General features: G+C 32.4%; 1 protein-coding gene across 1 annotated transcript; it reads right to left on the bottom strand.

Moving 5' to 3' along the window:
* Positions 1–14760: 14760 nt before the first annotated feature.
* On the bottom strand, positions 14761–17062 carry Atg6 (Beclin-1-like Atg6). Its single transcript, XM_068768354.1, has 2 exons — positions 16708–17062; positions 14761–15961 (listed from the first exon to the last, which is right to left on the bottom strand). The coding sequence occupies exons 1-2, from the start codon at positions 16907–16909 to the stop codon at positions 14880–14882; spliced, it is 1284 nt and encodes a 427-aa protein (XP_068624455.1). The 5' UTR covers positions 16910–17062; the 3' UTR covers positions 14761–14879.
* Positions 17063–19811: the final 2749 nt, after the last annotated feature.

The raw sequence follows: 19811 nt of genomic DNA, 5'->3' as shown, positions 1-19811 counted from the left end.
TCGTTGGCTCTTCTTATCAGAAATGCTTTAACGTTAGCTTCCTGTAGGACTGAAGATACTGACCTTTTATTTTGATATAAGATTCAAAATGTGCTTGTAATATTTGAATTAAAAATATTTTGATTTTGAACGCTGTAACAGAACGCATGTATTGACAGAATTACATCACCGTAGCACACAAAAGTTCTTTCATTTTTTTTTCAAATCAAGAAAAAATCTTTCTGAAAATTATCTGGGCTCATATTGTAAATGCGTATTCTTCACCTGTTAAAATTTTTATTGTCTCAATGAATATTTATTATTTGCTACTCTTAGGTATATAAAATTTGATTTTACTTCTGGTATGTTTATTATGTATATATTTTCAAACATGTACTGAAAAGCAACAGACAGTATTTGATAACTTTAATTTTAACACACTTTATGATTTAGAACAATCGTTTTATTCCCCATATCGGGAAGCCAGTGAATGCTTAGACCATTAGTTTCCATGGATTGACTCGGCCCAAAGGCTCCTAGAGAGGATCTTAGCTTATACTGGTACCTAGAACACCTAGTATTCCAATTCAAGCACCACCGAAAGATCTGAATTTCTACTCTATCGGTTCCTGTTCTAGAATTAACAGGATTCTTTAGCTTCCATTATTACCATTTTGGAAAGATATATATATATATATATATATATATATATATACAGATATACTTTTGTTAGAGAAAAGGTAGGTTGGTAATCACTCAACATGAAGTTGTGCTACCAAGAAATAGCTGCTTTTGTGATGATGTACGTCTTTACTATTGGTGATCTGCGCTGATGGTGATAATATGCATTTCATCCCGTAGGGAAATCACCGTTGACTTCTAGATCTTATCTTCCAGCTTTTAACCATAGGCTATTAGTTCACGAAAACATTTTCACAGGTGGCCGCTGGAGCATCAAAGTTCTGGAGTGATAACCACAGACAGCTGCAAGGTACCTATTTAAGATGAAACCGGTACTATTGGAAATTTATTGGAAGTTCTCCTGCAGTTGAACTGCATACTGAAATGATGGTGTTGGCGAATTAAGAGAAATTTAGACTGCGCATCGAACCTGGGACTTTTAAATCTAACCTAACCACTGAGCTCAAACTTTACGTAATTAACGCTCTTTAAATATAGTAGCAGGTTAATAAAAACACTTAACAGTAATTTAATTTGTCATGCGATAATACGTAGTTAAATACTCCTCTGTATCCGTTATTACCTTTAGTTAAATGAAGAGAAGGTTCCATAAAGATGATTTTTCATCAAGACTAATGGTAAAAATATTTTATATATATTAATACAATAGGTGAGTTAAATACGCGAAAAGAAGCTCTTAAAGTGCACAGTGAATGTTATTTTTAAATTTCTCTTTATCAATTTTCCAGACACAAGAACAATAAGTAAAATATAAAAAGGTAAACTAAATCTTTTTGCAAAGATAGTGCTTATTACAAAAAGTTTCTTCAGGAAAGACATAGGTGTTTTAAAGGTAGTGAATATGTAGGTCATTTTTCAGTTAAAAGCTCTTACTAAATAATCTGCTACTTGCTTACTAATAATATGATACATTTATCGAATTATTATTTTCGCACGCTACAGGTCTTCTGCACAGACAGAAAGTAAAAAATAATTTATTTTATTTAATAAAAAATAAATTCTAAATTTGAAAACGCTTTATCCCACTGTTTTGTAATTACGTTATTTATTATTTCTGAAACCATTGATTTTCCCCTAATCAACCTGTAAATAGCCCATTGTCCCCACAAAATTCGTGCAGACAAAATTTATAGGTTTGAGTCCAATAGGGAGATTAAATAAAATAAACATATTTCAAATTAATTACTTTATTTATTGATTTAATGTCTCAATAATAATAAATAGCTATTTACATAAATAACTTTTTTTATTTCTTACTCTGAAACACTTTAGTAATGATGTGATTATATCTTCACTTCACGATGCTTTATAGGATATTTTAATTTATTAACAATATTTTTAAAATAAATTAAATATTTTTATTGTAAAACGAAGGAAGTATTAAAATTAATTGTATTCATGACAAAATTTTACAGAAAATTCTTTTTTCAAAAAGACTTTAGTCTTAAAAAAATAATCAAATTGGATGGGCCGTTCTTGAATTTTGCACGTAAAAGCATTTTTTGGGATTCAATTTCAAACAAGATGTATTTTTTTATTATTTTCTAAAAAATATTTCCTATATATTGGTAACATAAAATATTCGGCCGACATGTTCTCGAGTAGCGGCGCCCTTGTGTCACATTCCAAGCCGATTTCCCTCCGAAGGGGCCTTGAGCTTAGTAACTCTATGGATCGTCAGCCCAAGCGACCTTAAAATCTTGGCAGCCTTATAATGCAGGGTAATAATAGCAAGTAGCCACCCGAGCAGAGGCTCTTCCGGGAGTTCTAGAGCTTCGCCACTTTTAAATAAGTGTAAAGTTAGGCGTTTAATTTGTCCTGCCACCTCGAACCTACGGTATCTTCAAATGACGTTTGGACAGCAGTCCTGTCCAAGAAAAAATTTTACAAGGTTCTGTACTGAATTCAGGTGAATTATTTCAAAATCCGTGATACGTATTTTAACAACTGGTTAATGTTGGATGTAGTAATAATATTTTACATTTAGTTCTTTTAAAATTAAGTCATTGTATTATGCACTACGTACGTTTCCATGTGACGTTGATTTATGGGACATTCTATACATGTACCTGGTTAGTCTAGTTTTATGGTTTAGTTCTCGAGTAGCAGCCACGGTAGACGCAACGATGGTTGGGCTTCCAATAGGTGGATTAACGACATTGTCCAGGTCGAAGGAAGTCGTTGCATTCGAGCAGCGCACGACCGATCATCGTGGAGGTCTTTAAGAGAGACCATTGCCTTGCAATGGCCGTCTTCCGGCAGAGATGATGGTGATGAAGCTGTATGAAATATTAAGGCTTTTTTTCATTTAATGCATTTAATGATAAGCAATAGCCTTCTCTTTAGAAATACGTCGCTATAATTTTTTGGTATACAAAACATTACAACTTTTGTAATTGTTAACATAGGAGATCAGTTTTTTTCTTACTTTTTATTTAACTATTACCAGTAAACCTTGATTTTTCATTAACGACAATACAAAGGCGATCAAGTATTTTTTAAATTTATATAACACATACATTAATAATGTTTCATTTTAACTCTATTCTCTAATAGTCGTCGTTGAAGTCGCTTTAGCCCATAGAAACTCATAGCGCGGCATAGGCCTGCCCTAAAGATATCATCAGCATCAGCCGCTTCGACTTCACAGTCAAAAGTGTTAATTTAATTGTTTTTTGCAGTATGCACCATGTTTATACTCTTACCACTTATCATCGCTTCCGCGCTCGCTTCCGAGGTAATTGAATTTGAATAAAAATTCTAGAACAGTCGATGTGTGGTTTGAAATAAATTTTGTTTTCGATAACGCCTTAAGACTATTTAAAAACGTTTTTTTTTTGCAATTCCGGTATTTCATTTCGTTTCGGTATCCATTTAAACCACCATATTTTTTACAGAGAGGAAATTAATAAACTATGACGCAATTTATTTCTTTATTTAGATGACCTTCAAGAAGAGATTAAATTATTTATATTATTTATCTGTGTAGCTGAAAGTTGATGATAGGGCGGAGAGTGGCTATTCGCCAAAAATAATTAAAAAAAAACATTTACGTCATGTTTTTTTAACTATTACTATAATAATATGAAAATACATTTTATGCACTCGGTAATGTTCTTATTTAAATGACAGATAAAATTTTATATCGCAAATTGTCTGATTCTGAAAGACCTGTAACCTCTTTCAAAATTACCTTACGAGATCATCTGTATAAATTATAATATTATTTATAATTCCACAGCCACAAGCTCAACAGGTATGTTCTACACACATTACAATATATATTATAAAACTAAGTTTTACTGAAATAAAATTGTTTTAATAATAATTTAACGAATTCTTCAATGATGTCAAGATTTTTTAGGGCACTACAAACTTAAGGTCTTTGGAAGGAATGCACTTGATACAGTCCGCTTCCTACCACTCCTTGTGGAAATCTTGGGGGAAGGCCTATGTCCAGAGGGCGTCTCACGGTTGAAACGATGATGAAAAGTGTAATGAATCATCAAATGTAATACTAATTAGAAAGTCAAATTCACAACAACCATTTGTAGACACAATTTCAAACGCAACGTTTGTATCAAATGATTTAATTGGTGTGATTGGTGGATACAGGCGAAGTTTGGCCAACGGAAAAAAAAATTACTGCATTCTTAACTCGAATGACTACCGGAATCAACTTATAAATTGTCGAGAATTTTTAATGCCGAAAATGGATTTGTTGTACGATAATAATATTGATATTTTATTATTATTAATATTTACAATGTAATATTTGACATACTATACCAGAAAATGAACAGGGTGAATTTTTATTTAAGAGAAAATTGAGGTTAACATGTGTCAGATATATACTAAGTCTTTCGTCGTTGTATCAGCTCATAGACATCCACTGCAATAGGCCCTCTCCGAAGATATGGGGATATGCCATAATCGCCACGTTTGGCAGGCGGCTTGGCAATCGCAGTGTGGGACGCAGAGGACTCTGTTGCATGTCATCTGAAAACTTGTTTGTGAGCAGTTGCAATCCTATATAATTATTGCACGAAGTTTCAATTATATCGCAGGAATGGAACCCGCGACCTACGTACCTACTACCCTCTGCTGGGATAGTAATGATCAGTAATTTAAGGTTACATAATATCAAACAGTAACTGGTATTTCACTTATCTTCATCATTTGACATAACTGTTCGTGGTATAAATATCTGACCTGCAAAAGATGTTTTTGTTTAGGTTTTGAAATTTGCTATCATGTTCGAAAAATATTTATAAACGTTTTTTTTTTATTTGTTTTTGTGCCTGAAATGAAATTAATTAAAGTTTTATAATCTTTTTATATCTTAATTTTTAGCCCACAAATTCTACATCAAGAAATATTACTGCTTGCGCACCAGCATTGGACAACGCAACCTGCCTTGTCGAGCTCAATAAGAGAGTTCAAGTAAGACAAATATTATAATTCTTGTAGGATGCCAGTGCTAGACATAGGTCCAGACCAGGGCTTCTTAAACTATGGGTCGCGACCCCAAATGGGGTCGCGTAGCAAAATTCTGGGGTCGAGAGATTTTAATGTCAAATATTTATATATACCATTTTATAAAATCACTATAGTTGGCGGAATACAGTGGACTAGCAGCGTCTAGACACGCGCATTTGTTGAAGATTTTAAACTAATATAAATACAATTTTATAATTTTTGGTGCAATTTTTTAATTTTAGATTTTTGTATGTTTCAAAACAAATTCTAAAACTATATATTTTTATATGTATATGTTTATGTATATTGTTACCTAATTAATAAATCATCAAAAAATATTAAAATATTTTTCTTTTATATTTGTATGGGGTCGTCAAAAAACACGCAATCATAAATGGGGTCGTGAATAACAAAAGTTTAAGAAGCTCTGGTCTAGACTATAGATTTCTGAACAAACTGGTTGAAAACCAACGTCTTTGAACGATATTGATAAGGATGCCTGTCGATCTTATTAGTGGAAGATGCTCAATATTTCGCTTGCTGGTCCGTGGCCATCTGTTCCTCACGCTATAGGGCCTGTCTACTGCTACTTCAATCTGCCAGTCCAATGAGCTATGTGGTTTGCCTTCGATCACCTATGAATCATCCGAATTCGACCTTCTTGACATGTATCATGTAATCAATCTTATTTAATCTGAAAATTTTAAAACTATTTAACTATATACTATAAAATTGCAATGTTTTCATTTTCTTCACGGACAAGGTTCATATTGTTACAAAGCAAGAGTTATAGAACACTCTAAACCAGAGTTCCCAAAACTTTTTTGTGTCGTAGACCCCTTGCCATGTTTTTCCGTGTTGGGTAGACCTCCTTCATACCTGATATTGATTTCCTGTAAATTTCTAACTGTAGTGAAGTTTAGTGGTTAAAACTTAAAGTAAAAACACATGTCAATTTATACATTTATTAATTGAATTTAAATTAAAACTACTCTAAATAAAATTTTGTATCTGTTATGTAAAATATACGAAACATTAAATAAACATAAACTATAAATAAAATAACATAAGCAATATTTTTTTTACTTCATAGGTACTTTTATAAATAATGTAAATTATTTGATATTATAAGATAGTATGATGTAAGTAAATAGGTACTATCAGTGTATGTGTTGAGATCCACTATCGTGGACCCCCATTTTGATTTCATGGACCCCAAAATTTTTTTTCGCTGACGTAGACCCCTTGCAGATAGACTCCTGATAGACTCCTAGGGGTCGATATAGACCACTTTGGGAATCACTGCTCCAAACAATAAACACGGAACCCTAGGATCAAGGAGTGCAGTAAACACGCGTGACCTTGAAGTTATTTATAGATTTTTGTGTAAGGTTCTCGAAAATTATAACCGAGTACTATCGCGAACTTACTAGAACTTTCTCCGTAGTATAAATAGGTGTACTCCCCATGTCGACAGTTCTGTATTATTTTTCGAGTTATAAGATTAATATCTACAATCAGTGATACAAAGTGACTATTTGGTAAGTTGTTTGGATAGTGATTTCTTAAGCGATTTGAAAGCGAAGCTTAGACTACTTTGTGTTAAAGTAAGGTGACCATCTGATTTGTGACTAAAAAACCTCCTTGTGAATTAGTGGTGTTTCATTTCGAGTCCGAATTCACAGTACGTATATTTGTTATGTATCACTGTTATAACTTGCACAAGATGGCCTAGCGATTCATTTATTTATATACCCGTGTGTACGGCGAGAGGAGAATGCCAGAAGTGCCCAATTTGATACAAAATTAAATTGAGCTCCCCAGTTGGTATTATTCTTATCCAAGAAGGACCCGCAAGAAACTCTTTATACAAAGTACGATTTTTTTATATAATTAATGATGGTTACGCTTGATTTTAAGCGTTCAATACAACTGATCTGGCGACCTCTTGTTGAACACGAACGTGCGGATTTAGGGGTCACCGAGCGTTTAAGAAAGAAAAGAAGGAGAAGAACTAAACGACGTAAAAAACCTCCAAGATGGTCTGTAACGAAGCCTACGAAGTCGAAGTATAAATCAACGAAGACACGAAACACTAAATCAACGAAGACACGAAAGACTAAATCAACGAAGACACGAAAGACTACGACCCATGCACCAAGAGAGATAAAAATAGAAAATAATGTTTGTATTCATTGATATCTTTTTTATTTTTATATTTAATAGATAAATAAACGCATATTTTTTTGTAAAACGTACGGGATTGCTTCCCGGGAATCGAACTCGCGACCTGGGATCGCAAGTCTCAGACCTTGTCTGCTAGGCTGCCACTGCTCGTATCACTTCTGATGGTATCTTTAAGCACATATAATATTTACTCTTGTTTCCGGCTGAACTATGAACCCAAATCTGTTCAAACTTGGGGTATTATTCTCGCGGTCGACTTTGAGTTGTCAGAAGTTTATTGCCTGACGCACGCACAGTAGAAAAATATAGTTAATGTGACATATAATGATCACTTTATATGGGATGATTGAAAATTGGTGTAAACGCTTTAAATGTTGGCAAATGTGCACACCTATAGTGCAGGGTGTGCAATGCACACTAGTGTCGCCGTGACGTTCCTTGAGACGGCGGGCAAAACCGCGATGAGTTACTTGTATTGTAAGTTCTATGGGCAGCGAAACAGAAATTCGATACAATTCGCTTCTATTTTGCTGCCCATAAAACTTAAAACACAAGACGAAACACGAACTATCGCGGTTCGCCGCTTAGTTTCGCAACAGAGATGTGCTACAGGCATAAAAACAATGAGTGCGATTCTGCCGTCATAAGGAGAAAGACCGTAACTTATACCATAACGTAAGCTATACCTACTTCTAAAATAGCTTGTTGGAATATGAAAAAACTTCTTGTTATGACGGCAAAGTTAATAATTATAGCTGTGGGTCAGGCCTAGAGGACGCCAGGGTTTTAGCTACAGTAGAAGTTTTAGCACAGTAGAAAAATTAATTTAATGTGAATTTTAGTAATCACTTTATATGGGATGGGTGAAAATTGGTATAAACGGTTTAAATGTTGGTAAATGTACTGAACACATTTACCCGTTAAAAACTTACACATGTAAACAATCAGCCTGTACAAATAGGATTTCTATTTGTTGTTTGGTTTTCTTTTCTCTTCGTTCTTTATCTCTTTGGCTTAAAATTATTATTCCCTGTTTCTTCTTCTCCTCAAAATCGAGTTGAGAAAATTAATTAAATTAAGTTACTACGAAATTTTTATTATATCTAGATAGTGAAGTGTATTGTATTTAACCGATTTTTTATTTTGTCTATAGGGAGATATTAACGTAAGTATATTTATGAATACAATCATCATCATCACCATCATTATTTCAGCCGTAAAATATTCATTGCTGCACTTAGCGCCTTCTGTTCTTAACAAGGTTGTCTTTTCACTTTCGAAACACTCCTTCAATGAAAGACTTCCTATTCCTCACATTTATCTCTAACCAAACGTCAGCCATAGGATGTTCATAGCTGGATATAGGCATCGAAACTCTACAAACATGTAGTTTAACATACATAAAATTAGTAAGTCTTTCGTGGGCAACTGTTTACGCCTTAACTTCTGTGTCATCGTCACCATTTTAATCATAAGATGTCCACCGGTGGACATGGGCATCTTCCAAATATTTCCGATATGGCCGTTTCGGTAACGGCCTATGTCTAGCGTCTTTTAACGGATGGTCATCCATCTTCAATCTGTCTAATACTTAGATATATTTCCGTTTATATATAATCATTATAAATTAATTTGGATATCTTGATATGGAAAAATTTTATTAATTCAAAATGTCTTTATTCTAGTAGGCATTTACATGCGCTTATGAATCGTCATTTATTTTAATATTATAAGTATTAAGCTACCATCAGCTCGGAACGCCCAACGCCCAGAAACTCAACAGTTGTTCTTTAAAATAAAATTTTACGATACTTCATGTTTACAATATAATATCAATCATGTAAATGAGTTCACAAAACACAACACAACAAATGAGTTCACAAAACACAACACAACAAACCACGTTCCACAAATTTAGATCAATTAAAAACTCCCGAATGCTATAATAAAAAATATTTAACAATATGCTATGAAACGGGAGGTCCAAGATATCTTGTGGAACTTTATTATATATGCGTACAAATAGATCTATGAAGGATTCCTAAACTTGAGAAAGCATTATTTAGGCGTTAGGAGTTTATTTTTATATTTCATAACATAATATATTTATAAGATTTTAAATTACGCATAAGTAATGTGTTATTGAGAATATACCGAAGCAACTAGTGCTTACAATACCGAACTAAAGTCTTAATACCGGTATTTGATATTTGAAATTTGAAAAACCGGGATACCGGTATTATTAATAAAAATATTACTAGTTATTTTTTTGCTTACCTCAGTTTCTTTATTGAATTGTTAACAAATAATATATGAAATCGAAAATTAAATTGTATGTTACTGTTTACATGTAAAAGGCTCGTATGGCATTATATAATAAAAGAAGCAAAAAATATAATTAAATTGAAAGTATTTATGAAATAATATTAATAACTTGCGTTTTGTTTATCAAAGTATCTTTGAAAAACATAAACAATCAATTGTTTAATTTTTACTTGTAAACACTACAGCTGATTTGCAAAATGAAACAATCTATCTAAACAATTTAATAATTTTTGTGTTACATACTTTATGTATTTGTATAAATGAGATCTATTCATAGGGCAGTAGACGTAAAACATAAACAATCGCTTTGTATTGCCGACACCGCCGTTTCTCGATAGTGCCATATTTTGCTCCGTTTATGTAATAAATGCACCTGATATAGATTTTAATTCAATGAAATTGTTTGTATATCTTAAAAAATTCTTGTATATAATTAATATTATTTTAAATTGGATTTATATTGTGCATAAATTCAATTTTCATCAACTAATGTATTACCGAAATACGGGTATTTTTTCGTAAATACCGGTTTTTATTGCTGGACAGAAATCGTCCTGGAATCCTGGTATAGTAAGCCATAGAAACAACCATTAGAATGTCAGTTTTTTGAAACATCTGTCAGGGAATCTCTAGCATAAGTTACAAATAGCTTGTACGGCTCTTTTCTATAAAATAAATATAAAATATGGAATTAATATAGTCGGCACAGCCGCATAATAATGTGTATACGTAGTATGTGTGAAACAATCTATTTTAATAAGGTGTATGATGATTGATTGATATGTATTTTTATATTTATTAAAATTAATTCTGTTACGTTTTTAATGTATTATAAATGACGCGTTCTGCCCTGTCTTTCGTAGAAAAGATGGCGGGATAGTAGAGTCACCAAAGTTTAAGAATTCAAACTTATATATATATATATATATATGTATTTTAAAATTTCATCGCATGTTAAAATTAAAAACAGCGCTATTTGCCGATGGCACCTGTTTTAACATAAAAGCCGACGTCATAGGTCGACACCTTCAGAATAAGATTCAGGTTAACATCGATTTTATTGCCGTCAAGTGTATCTAAGCTCTAACTTATAAAACAAACTTATTTAATAATTATTAAAACAAACTTATTGTTTCGTAGCTCCAAATATAATTGCATTTTATTCTTTTTTTTACAACTTAAAGGGTTGAAAGTCGATAAACTGAAATTAAAACGTAAAGGCGGGCATAATAGTTATTACAATTCAACTTTTTATAGGAGTGTAAACGAAGCCTAATATATATAAACGTAACAATTATTGTTATTATTTTGGTCGCTTTACATTCGTTGCTCTTTAGTTATTTTTTTTTTTGTCACTACGTATTTTTGCACCAATCTATGATTTTATTTAAAATTCTTATTAAGAGCTTTTAATTGAGATTTTTATAAAAAGTGACTGTTATTAAATATATTATATAATAATTTTACTTATTTGTTTTTCAGTTCTCTTTAAGCATTGAGTAAGTTTTTTTGTATTAATAATAGTGTAGTAGAAGTAGTAACAACATTTCACGTTTTCTACATTTGGTGTATTGTAGGTTATGAGTATACTTAGGCATTTTGTATAAGTATCTCTCTCATTTAGTTGCTTCTTATTACGTGTATGTTGATGTGTGTTCACAAGACATGATTTGACATGGTTCCATATGCAATGTAAATGCTTGAAACTAAACAAATTTTGTTTACCTATATATATATGTCTGGACTTGATGGAGTATTTCTATAAGCATTTACTATAGTACCACAGATAATATTCAAAAAGTTTCGATTGCTGAAATTATTAAAAAAATTCAGAGAACGTGTAGCGTTAATGATCCGTACAGTTGGCTTTTACGGCCACACATATATATATATATATATATATATATATATATATATATGTACTTTTATGTAAAATCATTCCAGCGCGTCCGAAGTTGATCGATGGTTTCTGATCACGTCGCTTTGCTTGGTTTCGGTAGAAGTTGATACTGTCAGCCCAGGGGCTTTTACAGCTTTATCGAAACTGAGTTCATAGAGCGGAAGGGTTCGTGTACCTAAAAATAAAACAGAAGCTAAGTAAGACAGACCCATTTCAGTTGTACGATAACGTTCGCACGTCGCAAACCGCTCTTCCCGAGTAGAACTGTACATATGCGGCTTGGGGCGGCAGCGAGGACCACAGGCGAGCAAAGCATGGGTCCGAATCCAACCACAGTTTACCCACGCTGTTGTGGTGTGATCATGTCGGGGTCACAAATATACGCGTTCGGCGAATAGCCAAGAGTGATCGAAGAAGTTGTATTCACATACATACGACATTAACACAACGGCAGCAACGGTGATGATGGTGGGGTACAAACGTTTGTGTGCTGAGAGTTACAACACTGTAAATTTCTTCATAGAAGATAGCACAACTTGGTAATGATGTGTTCGCGCCTAGGCTATTTCAATACTAATTAAATAAATGAATTAAATTAAGAAAATAAGATATAATTACTCAGAGTTTTTTTCGCCTGGTCATTACAAATCTAAGGCATTTATTATCTGAACATGTGTTTAATTAAATCAATAAGAGATTTAATCCATTCTATGCTGAATAAAGAAATTTTCAATTCGAATTCGAATTAGTTCATGGCTTATTTACTCTAAACAAGCTTATTTATTTTCAGGATACATCCAGGAGAGAAGGAATCATCTACAAATAGCGAATAAATAATGTAATACAGTTGTCATTTTTATTTTATTTCTTACCTCAGTAACGCAAATGCACTGTGGGACGTTTTAGTTTATCCTTTATAGGCGATGCATTTGACCTCCGTCTCGCCTGATCACGCTGTCGGCGGTGTTTTTAAAGGCGGTTGTTTGAAGGGATTCGATTTTCTCAAAGCTTACCATCAGTCGGAACGAGCGGTTAGCTTAGTGCGACGTGAGGAGGTTCTTGTGTAGTAGCGGCAATATATTAATTATAATATCTCTTTACTTATCACGTCGTAAACAAAGATTGAAATAGATCCTGTACTATGATACTGTAGTTTGCCTTGTTTCAATTACACAAATACAACACACAAGACGATAAGTAGATCGACAAAGTACTACAATGAGTAGCTGTTTGAATTCGTAACAGAAATTGGGCTGAATGCACGAATACGACCGCCATCTGATATCCAATATAATTTATTAGTAACGTAATATCACGCTGGTAAATTTTTATTTATCATATTTCAAAAAAACACGAAAGGAAAATGGTAAAAATAATAAAATCAACCCAGAGCGCTACTACTAGGTGTTTTATGTTTTTAACTATTATAGAATTATTTCAAAAAGTAATAATAAACGGGTTTGGAACACTCGAAGCGTTAAAATAAGGGATGTCGTTATCGGAGGAACAAATGGTTATTATTTTTATCTTTAATTTTAATGTATAGCTCAGAACTGTTGACATTTGCTGGAGAGTCTATAATGTAAGTAGACGAAATACATTTACATAAGCTCATCAATTTCTTTACACGTTAATATTTACCCAATATTACACATCCACAGAATACAAAAAAAAACATAATAATTGAACCACGCATTACGCAATAATATTAAACTAAGTAAAAATTAAAAGGTAAGCGAAATTATAAATAACATGGACATTACCTCGTTTTTCTGGACTCATCGTTGACATTTGTTTACTGAAATAATTCCACTATGGCGAAACACTTACACTTGTACACTTATAATTATTAAAAAGGGGATACGGTAGGTAAGGGGATAAAGGAAGATACGTTCCGTACCAAAAAAATCATGTTACATGACAATACTAAATAATTTACCAAACAAAATCGTGCCAGAGAAGTAATAATAAAGTCTATATTATTGTACATATCATTTATTTATAACACGAAAACAAGTTCTTTTCTTTACAAACAAATAAATGTGTTCACAGAAAATTCAATCATAACTTTTCTTCTTCCAGTTCAATAATCTTCTCGTCTGTTCTCATCTTGTAATGACTGTTATCAGGGCCAATCGTTAACGTTATGGATAGCTGGGCGTCTGGTGGGGACTCTTTGCAACGCCTGCTTCTTCTTTACCATGGCTACAATAGCAGAGCTGTCTGGAACTGGGGCCTCATCTATGATATATCAGTCATCATAAGTGTGCCAATATTCGCCACTTTTGGCGAGCGTTGTTTTATATTTCGCAACGGTCAAACATTATTCCTACTTCCTACCTATTGACTATTACACGCGTTTAGCGGGTGGTTGGAAACTACCACACTACGTGCTCGAGGTGCTCTCCACATTGTAATTGGTAAATTATGCTTTTTTATAATTCATACTTTTAGATGGAATACATTTGATGTAACATTAAAAAATGTAAATAAAAAACTCCATTAAATTTTAATTTCTCGTGTATGATTATGTTGATTTATTTTAAAAACAAATTAATAAATTTACTTTTACTTAAAAATTGATTTTTCTGCCATCTAGTGATAAAGTAAAGAACTTCTAAGTAAAATTAATTTCACGTTGTCAAAATTTTAATTCATTAATTTGTATTTAAAACTTGGAAAAATATGATAATAGGAACTGTTGGTACAAATACGCATTTGTGCTAAAGTTTTTAGTTTAGTTTCTTAAAGCTCTCAATATAGAAAATTATATTTGATCAAGTCTCTTTCAATTTTAAAATTGAATTTGATTATTATAAATAAATAAAACAATTGTATTTATTCATTATTTATTATGTCAACAAAACATTAAGGAACTCTTGTGATAATTTATTTCTACTTACGTACTTTAAATACCTACAGTACAAGAGATCAAACTTGGAAGTAAACAATTATTTGTCAAATTTTTTATTTCCATTCTTAAACAAAAATGGACGATGGATTCGAAAATGTCATTGGTCAAATTTTAAGCCTCACATAGGATATTCAAACAAACCAACCAATATTATCTACTAATATTATTATATTATAATATTGTACACTAATTAAAAGGAATCCTTACCAACTATTGTTAATTTTACTTCAATAACATGGTACAATTAAAAATCAAAATCTTGCTTGGATTCTCCACTAATAAACTTTTCAAAATAAAACATTGTTCTTTGTATGAAGCTTTATAATTACAATTTAAAAGATATTATTAAAATATAGCCACAAATATCACAGTAACAATTATGGACTAACCAAATTATTGTTCTTCAACTTTGTCTTCACTGAATTGTGAAGATATCCATGTCAGTGCCCATTTAAGATTTGTCAACATATATTTTAAGGCTTTTGTCCAATGTTCCTCAGAGTTAAATTGAATTTTGATAGAATAAGCATGGGGCGGCGATGCTGTGTCTTCAATTTTGCCTTTATCTATTCTATATGGCAAACAAAATCCAGTGTTACCCTTTTCAACCTGTTCCTTAAACTGCTGCAGACAATCTAAAAATGCTACCATTGCGGCATCAAATTTTGTGTCCCATAAAAAACGAAATCCACCTGACCCATACAATGGTAATACTTTTTGATCCTCTAAAACTTCAATGTATGAATGATTACCATATGGAACTAAACGGTAGCGTTGAAAACAAAAGCTTATTTTTCTTGCCAGTGATGAAAGAAGTAAGACTGTTTGACCCCAGGCAGCATTTATTTCTGACCAGTCAACTGGAGCTGTTGGTAGTCTACCCAATCGGAAATTATTTATAATACCAAATTGACCTGAATCAGATATATGAAATGTGGCCTTGAAGACATTAGTTTTTCTCAATTTCTCTAATTGAGATTGGGTATAAGACAACTGGCATTCATAGAACTTCATCTGATCTTCAGTCGTCATCAAATCTTTACGGTACTTTGTATACTCACGCCAGTATACATCTTGTTCTTTCTCCAACCGCTCTTTCTCTTTTTCCTGCACCTCAATCTCCTCCTTCATGGCCTTTTCTTCTTTTTGTAAGGCAGACAGTTCTTGCAGTAATCTGCTCTGTTCCTGCTTCCAATCTTCCAACTCTTTCTCTAACCCTTCTAAATTCAAATCCTCCTTATCATCCTCTAATTTCTTTAAATAATCGTTGTAGTCTTTCCACTCTGCTTCAGTCAGTCGCAGCTGATTGTCCATCAGTTCTAGCAGGGTGTCTGTACATTCATCACAAAGAGGGTGATCGACATCAGAGTTGTTTGAAAGCAAGTCAAACAATGTTGCCTTGACATGCAGCTGATGTCCTAAGGAAGCTGTTTCCCAGCCATCAGAAATTACCATGAATCCGTTTGCACCATTACCTTAAAAATATGAGATTTTATGTTAATAAAATGTATTATTAACATTTGGGGAAGTACAATTATTTATTTAAAATTGCAATGTGTTGATAATATTAGGCAATAAATTTTAACATTTTGGGCTCTGTGAACACTTAAATGTGTTTGGTGTAATTAGACAATGTTAAAAACAGAATGGCTTTAATTCATTGAAAAATTGTTTAGCAAACTGTTGCGAATTAATGGAAAAATAAATTAGTAATTAATAAACATTAAGATATACAGAGTAAAGGCAGGAATCAAATTATACCATTCCTAGTGGCCTTCCCACAACACAATCCAGGGTAGTACAACCTTAGTGGGTGTTGGACCTCTACATGGATTGTAATAGTTCCAAAGTTTAATCTATGTATTATCAAATACTGGTATTTTTTAATAACATTTTATCCAGCTATTTGAATATGTATTTTGTAAAACAAGTATTGATTTTTTTGTCTTATGACCAGTAAATAAATCTACAAAATTTTATGTAATATAAGTTTCTAGCACGTAAAAATTAATTTATTTAATAAAAACATGAATATATTCAGGAAAAAATTAAATATTATCATCAATACTTGTTTGGTACATAGTACAATTAAATGTCCTCACAATAAAGATAACATACTGGTGAATGTATAAGTGGTAAGTTTCAGTTCGAGCAGATGTAAAGTTAATTAATCAATTTCAGGCTTTTTTTTCCTAGAAACAATCACCCTGTATTTAATTACCTGATTCAGACATTCGAAATGGAGGTACATAGTGTTCCAAACTTGCCGATTGTAAATCCAAATCCGCTTCATTGTTCCTGCGTATCTGGAGAGTCAAATCAGCAATCGTGTGCTCTCCGAGATTATTTAGAGACTCGTCTAGCTTTAGCGGCTGAAGACAACGCTGGCACGAAAAGTTTACATACGATTTAGAGTCACTCATGATGTAACATATGTCCGTCTTCCACTTCGCTAACAGAATCAAGAGTGTTGTTTATATAGTATAGTTCTTTATTTGTTAACTTCACTTCTTTGACAACATTCGCGATGCGATATTTAATTTATAGTTTAACAAAGAAATGACCAAAATACATACTAAATGAAATGTTATGATACAATTCACACTGACAGTTATTCTGCGCAGGGCTCTATTAGGGAAGTGCCAAAATAATCGATAAATAAATATATCGATATTAATTTAAAAACCGGTTGATACATCGTCGATTTGAGATATTGAATTCAATATAAATTTAAACGTATTGTTTTATTTTGAATTATCCTCTTGTTTTATGTACATTAATTAGCATAATCATCATCTACATAAACGCATAATGAGATGTATAGGCTTCCGCCTAATATCACTAAAAGTGCATACAAATATTAATTAACATTAACAAATATAACAAAATAGCGATAGTAATAAAAAAGAGTAATGAAAAATTCATGTGCATCGTGTAATATGCAGTTGCATTGAAGGGAAACAAGCTGGACAACCATTTCCAAGTACAGGCTCCCGAGCAACTAACTTTCTAGAGCAGATTCACACCAATGTATGCAGACCAGTGCAAACCGTATCACTTGGGATTACCAGGTATTTTTGTTACATTTATAGACGATTTTTCACTAAAATTAGTTGTTTATGTTATTAAAATTAGATCCAGGGTATTGGAAAAACTTAAAGAATTTAAAAACAGAGTGGAGAATGAATTTGACAAAAAAATTAAAATGTTAAGGTCTGTACACAGTAACAAGTTTATATTACTTCTCCAAGAGTGACGCTCACAAAAATCTCGTCGGGGTCACTATTTGAAATAATATAAACATCTTACTGTGTACAATTTGTATTTATTATTTGTTTATGTTTTACCATTTTTTAAAATTCAACATTGTTGCATGACCATCTTTCATTTTTTTCTTCCTTTCGGTTATCAGACCCCGTTTCTAACGTAAGTAAATGTTGCTGCTATAATTATTAAACAATATTTACTTGAGTGTGTGGCTATTCGCCACAGGACTGACAACGGCAGAGAACACATCAACAATAATTTCAATAACTTCTTACAAATGTGTAGTTTTTGCACCAAACCAGTAACTCTTATACTCCTGAACAAAATGGATTAAGTGACGAGAGAATGAACCGAACTATAATTGAACGTGCTAAATGTATGATTTTCAATGTCAGTTACAGAAACAGACTACTGGGCAGAAGCAGTCATCACAGCAGCATATTCAGTCAATCAATCATCAACAAAGTCACTGTCTGATCTCACACCAGTGGCGTAGCTATGGTATTTGGGGCCTGGGGCAGATTGGGGCTTGGTGCCCCCCCCCCCCCCGCAAAGAGTCTAAATTCTTTATTTATATATTTTTCACATTTTGATACAGTTTTTTATTTTTTGCCCATAAAATAGTGAAAAATCCGAAGCTTAATTTTTTTCTTTTAAATATTAAAGAATTCAAAATATTTTTTTTTCTTAAAGGGACATGATCCTCACCCTTTTTGTATAAAACAAAAATGTGTTTCCAGAATTTTTGGAACTCTTTATGAACCCATCTTTCTGGTTTATACATTAAAGGAAAGGATCATGTCCTTAAATGTTGAACACATATATATATTCTTGTACATCTCATGAACACAGATATTTGTTTTGTGATTTAGGGCCCTTATTGCGAATGAAAGGCTTAAACACTGTTTATATTATAATTTCTAACCGTTTACTTTTTTTTAATGTTCATATTATTTAACAACTTTTTTGGACAAAAATAGTAAAATTCGATATTCTTTTTATGTTATTTACTTCAAATTATGGTTTTCATTTTTCTTTTAACATTTCATTATTTAACATTCAAAAAAAAATCAAAAAAATTATTTTCAACTTTGGTGCCCCCTGCTTGTGGTGCCTGGTGCGGCCGCCCCGCTCGCCACCCCCTAGCTACGCCACTGTCTCACACCACAAGAAAAATGGAGTGGTAAGGAACCAAATTTAAGTCATTTAAGAATTTTTGAAAGCAAAGCTATGGTTCACATACCTAAAGAGTTAAGAAGAAAATTAGACTATAAATCAAGTGAGTTAGTTTTTGTTGGATACAGTGGCCGCACAAAAGGTTATCGCTTCATAGACAAAAAACCAAAACAAGCTAGCCTTGGTAATGTATATGTGGATGATCTGTTATATATCTTTAACGATGAACAATTTGCTTTAATGAGGAAATATAAATGAAGGGAAAATTTCATACGATAGATTTAGATATTGCAAAACATTGTTCAATAAAGAAATGAAAATACACTCAAGCAATCTTTTTATATAAAAAAATACTGAATAGATTCGGTATGAGTGACTGCAAGCTTGTCTATACACGTCTAAGGGAAGGTGTTGGAATATAAGGAATATAATGCAAGCGTCCGACGTTATTTTAATATCAAGCAACCTTAGTTTGATATCTGCAGGAATGAGGAGTTCTCTCTGCTACAGTTCTGTGTACCACGTAGACTGTGTCATATTTTGTATTAAAATAAATATTTATTTTGTACTAATTCAAAGTCTAGAATATTATTTTATCAACAACAATAAAGCAGGCAACTCTTTCAAATGCTAGTTAACTTTAAAAAAAATTGAACATACAACTATATCAAAGATCATCATCATTTCATAGAATCTATAGAGTCTCCAATAGAATTTTTTGAGTATCACCGCCCCGTCGGATAAAACGACAATCGCTTCTATAATTTTTTCGAGTTTTTAAATATTTGCAGTTTACGATTTTCTATGCAGCTATTCAATTTTTTTCATAATCTGCGTAAAAATGGCGGAGATAGGCAAAGTTATCTTTTTTCTTTAAATAAA

The sequence above is a fragment of the Battus philenor genome, unplaced genomic scaffold (assembly GCF_028537555.1).
Source record: "Battus philenor isolate CCGP_79_NKW_IND1 unplaced genomic scaffold, ilBatPhil1.0.hap1 SCAF_25, whole genome shotgun sequence".
NCBI classification, from domain to species: domain Eukaryota; kingdom Metazoa; phylum Arthropoda; class Insecta; order Lepidoptera; family Papilionidae; genus Battus; species Battus philenor.
The sequence above is the reverse complement of the archived record's forward strand: the minus strand, read 5'-3'. Positions and strand labels throughout refer to the sequence as shown.

Bases quoted from the DNA above. Each gene is read 5' to 3' on its own strand.
- Atg6 (XM_068768354.1), bottom strand. From the start codon at position 16,909: ATGAGTGACTCTAAATCGTATGTAAACTTTTCGTGCCAGCGTTGTCTT. The intron at 15,962-16,707 runs GTAATTAAATAC...CATATTTTTAAG, and splicing joins ATTTCGAATGTCTGAATCAG to GTAATGGTGCAAACGGATTC.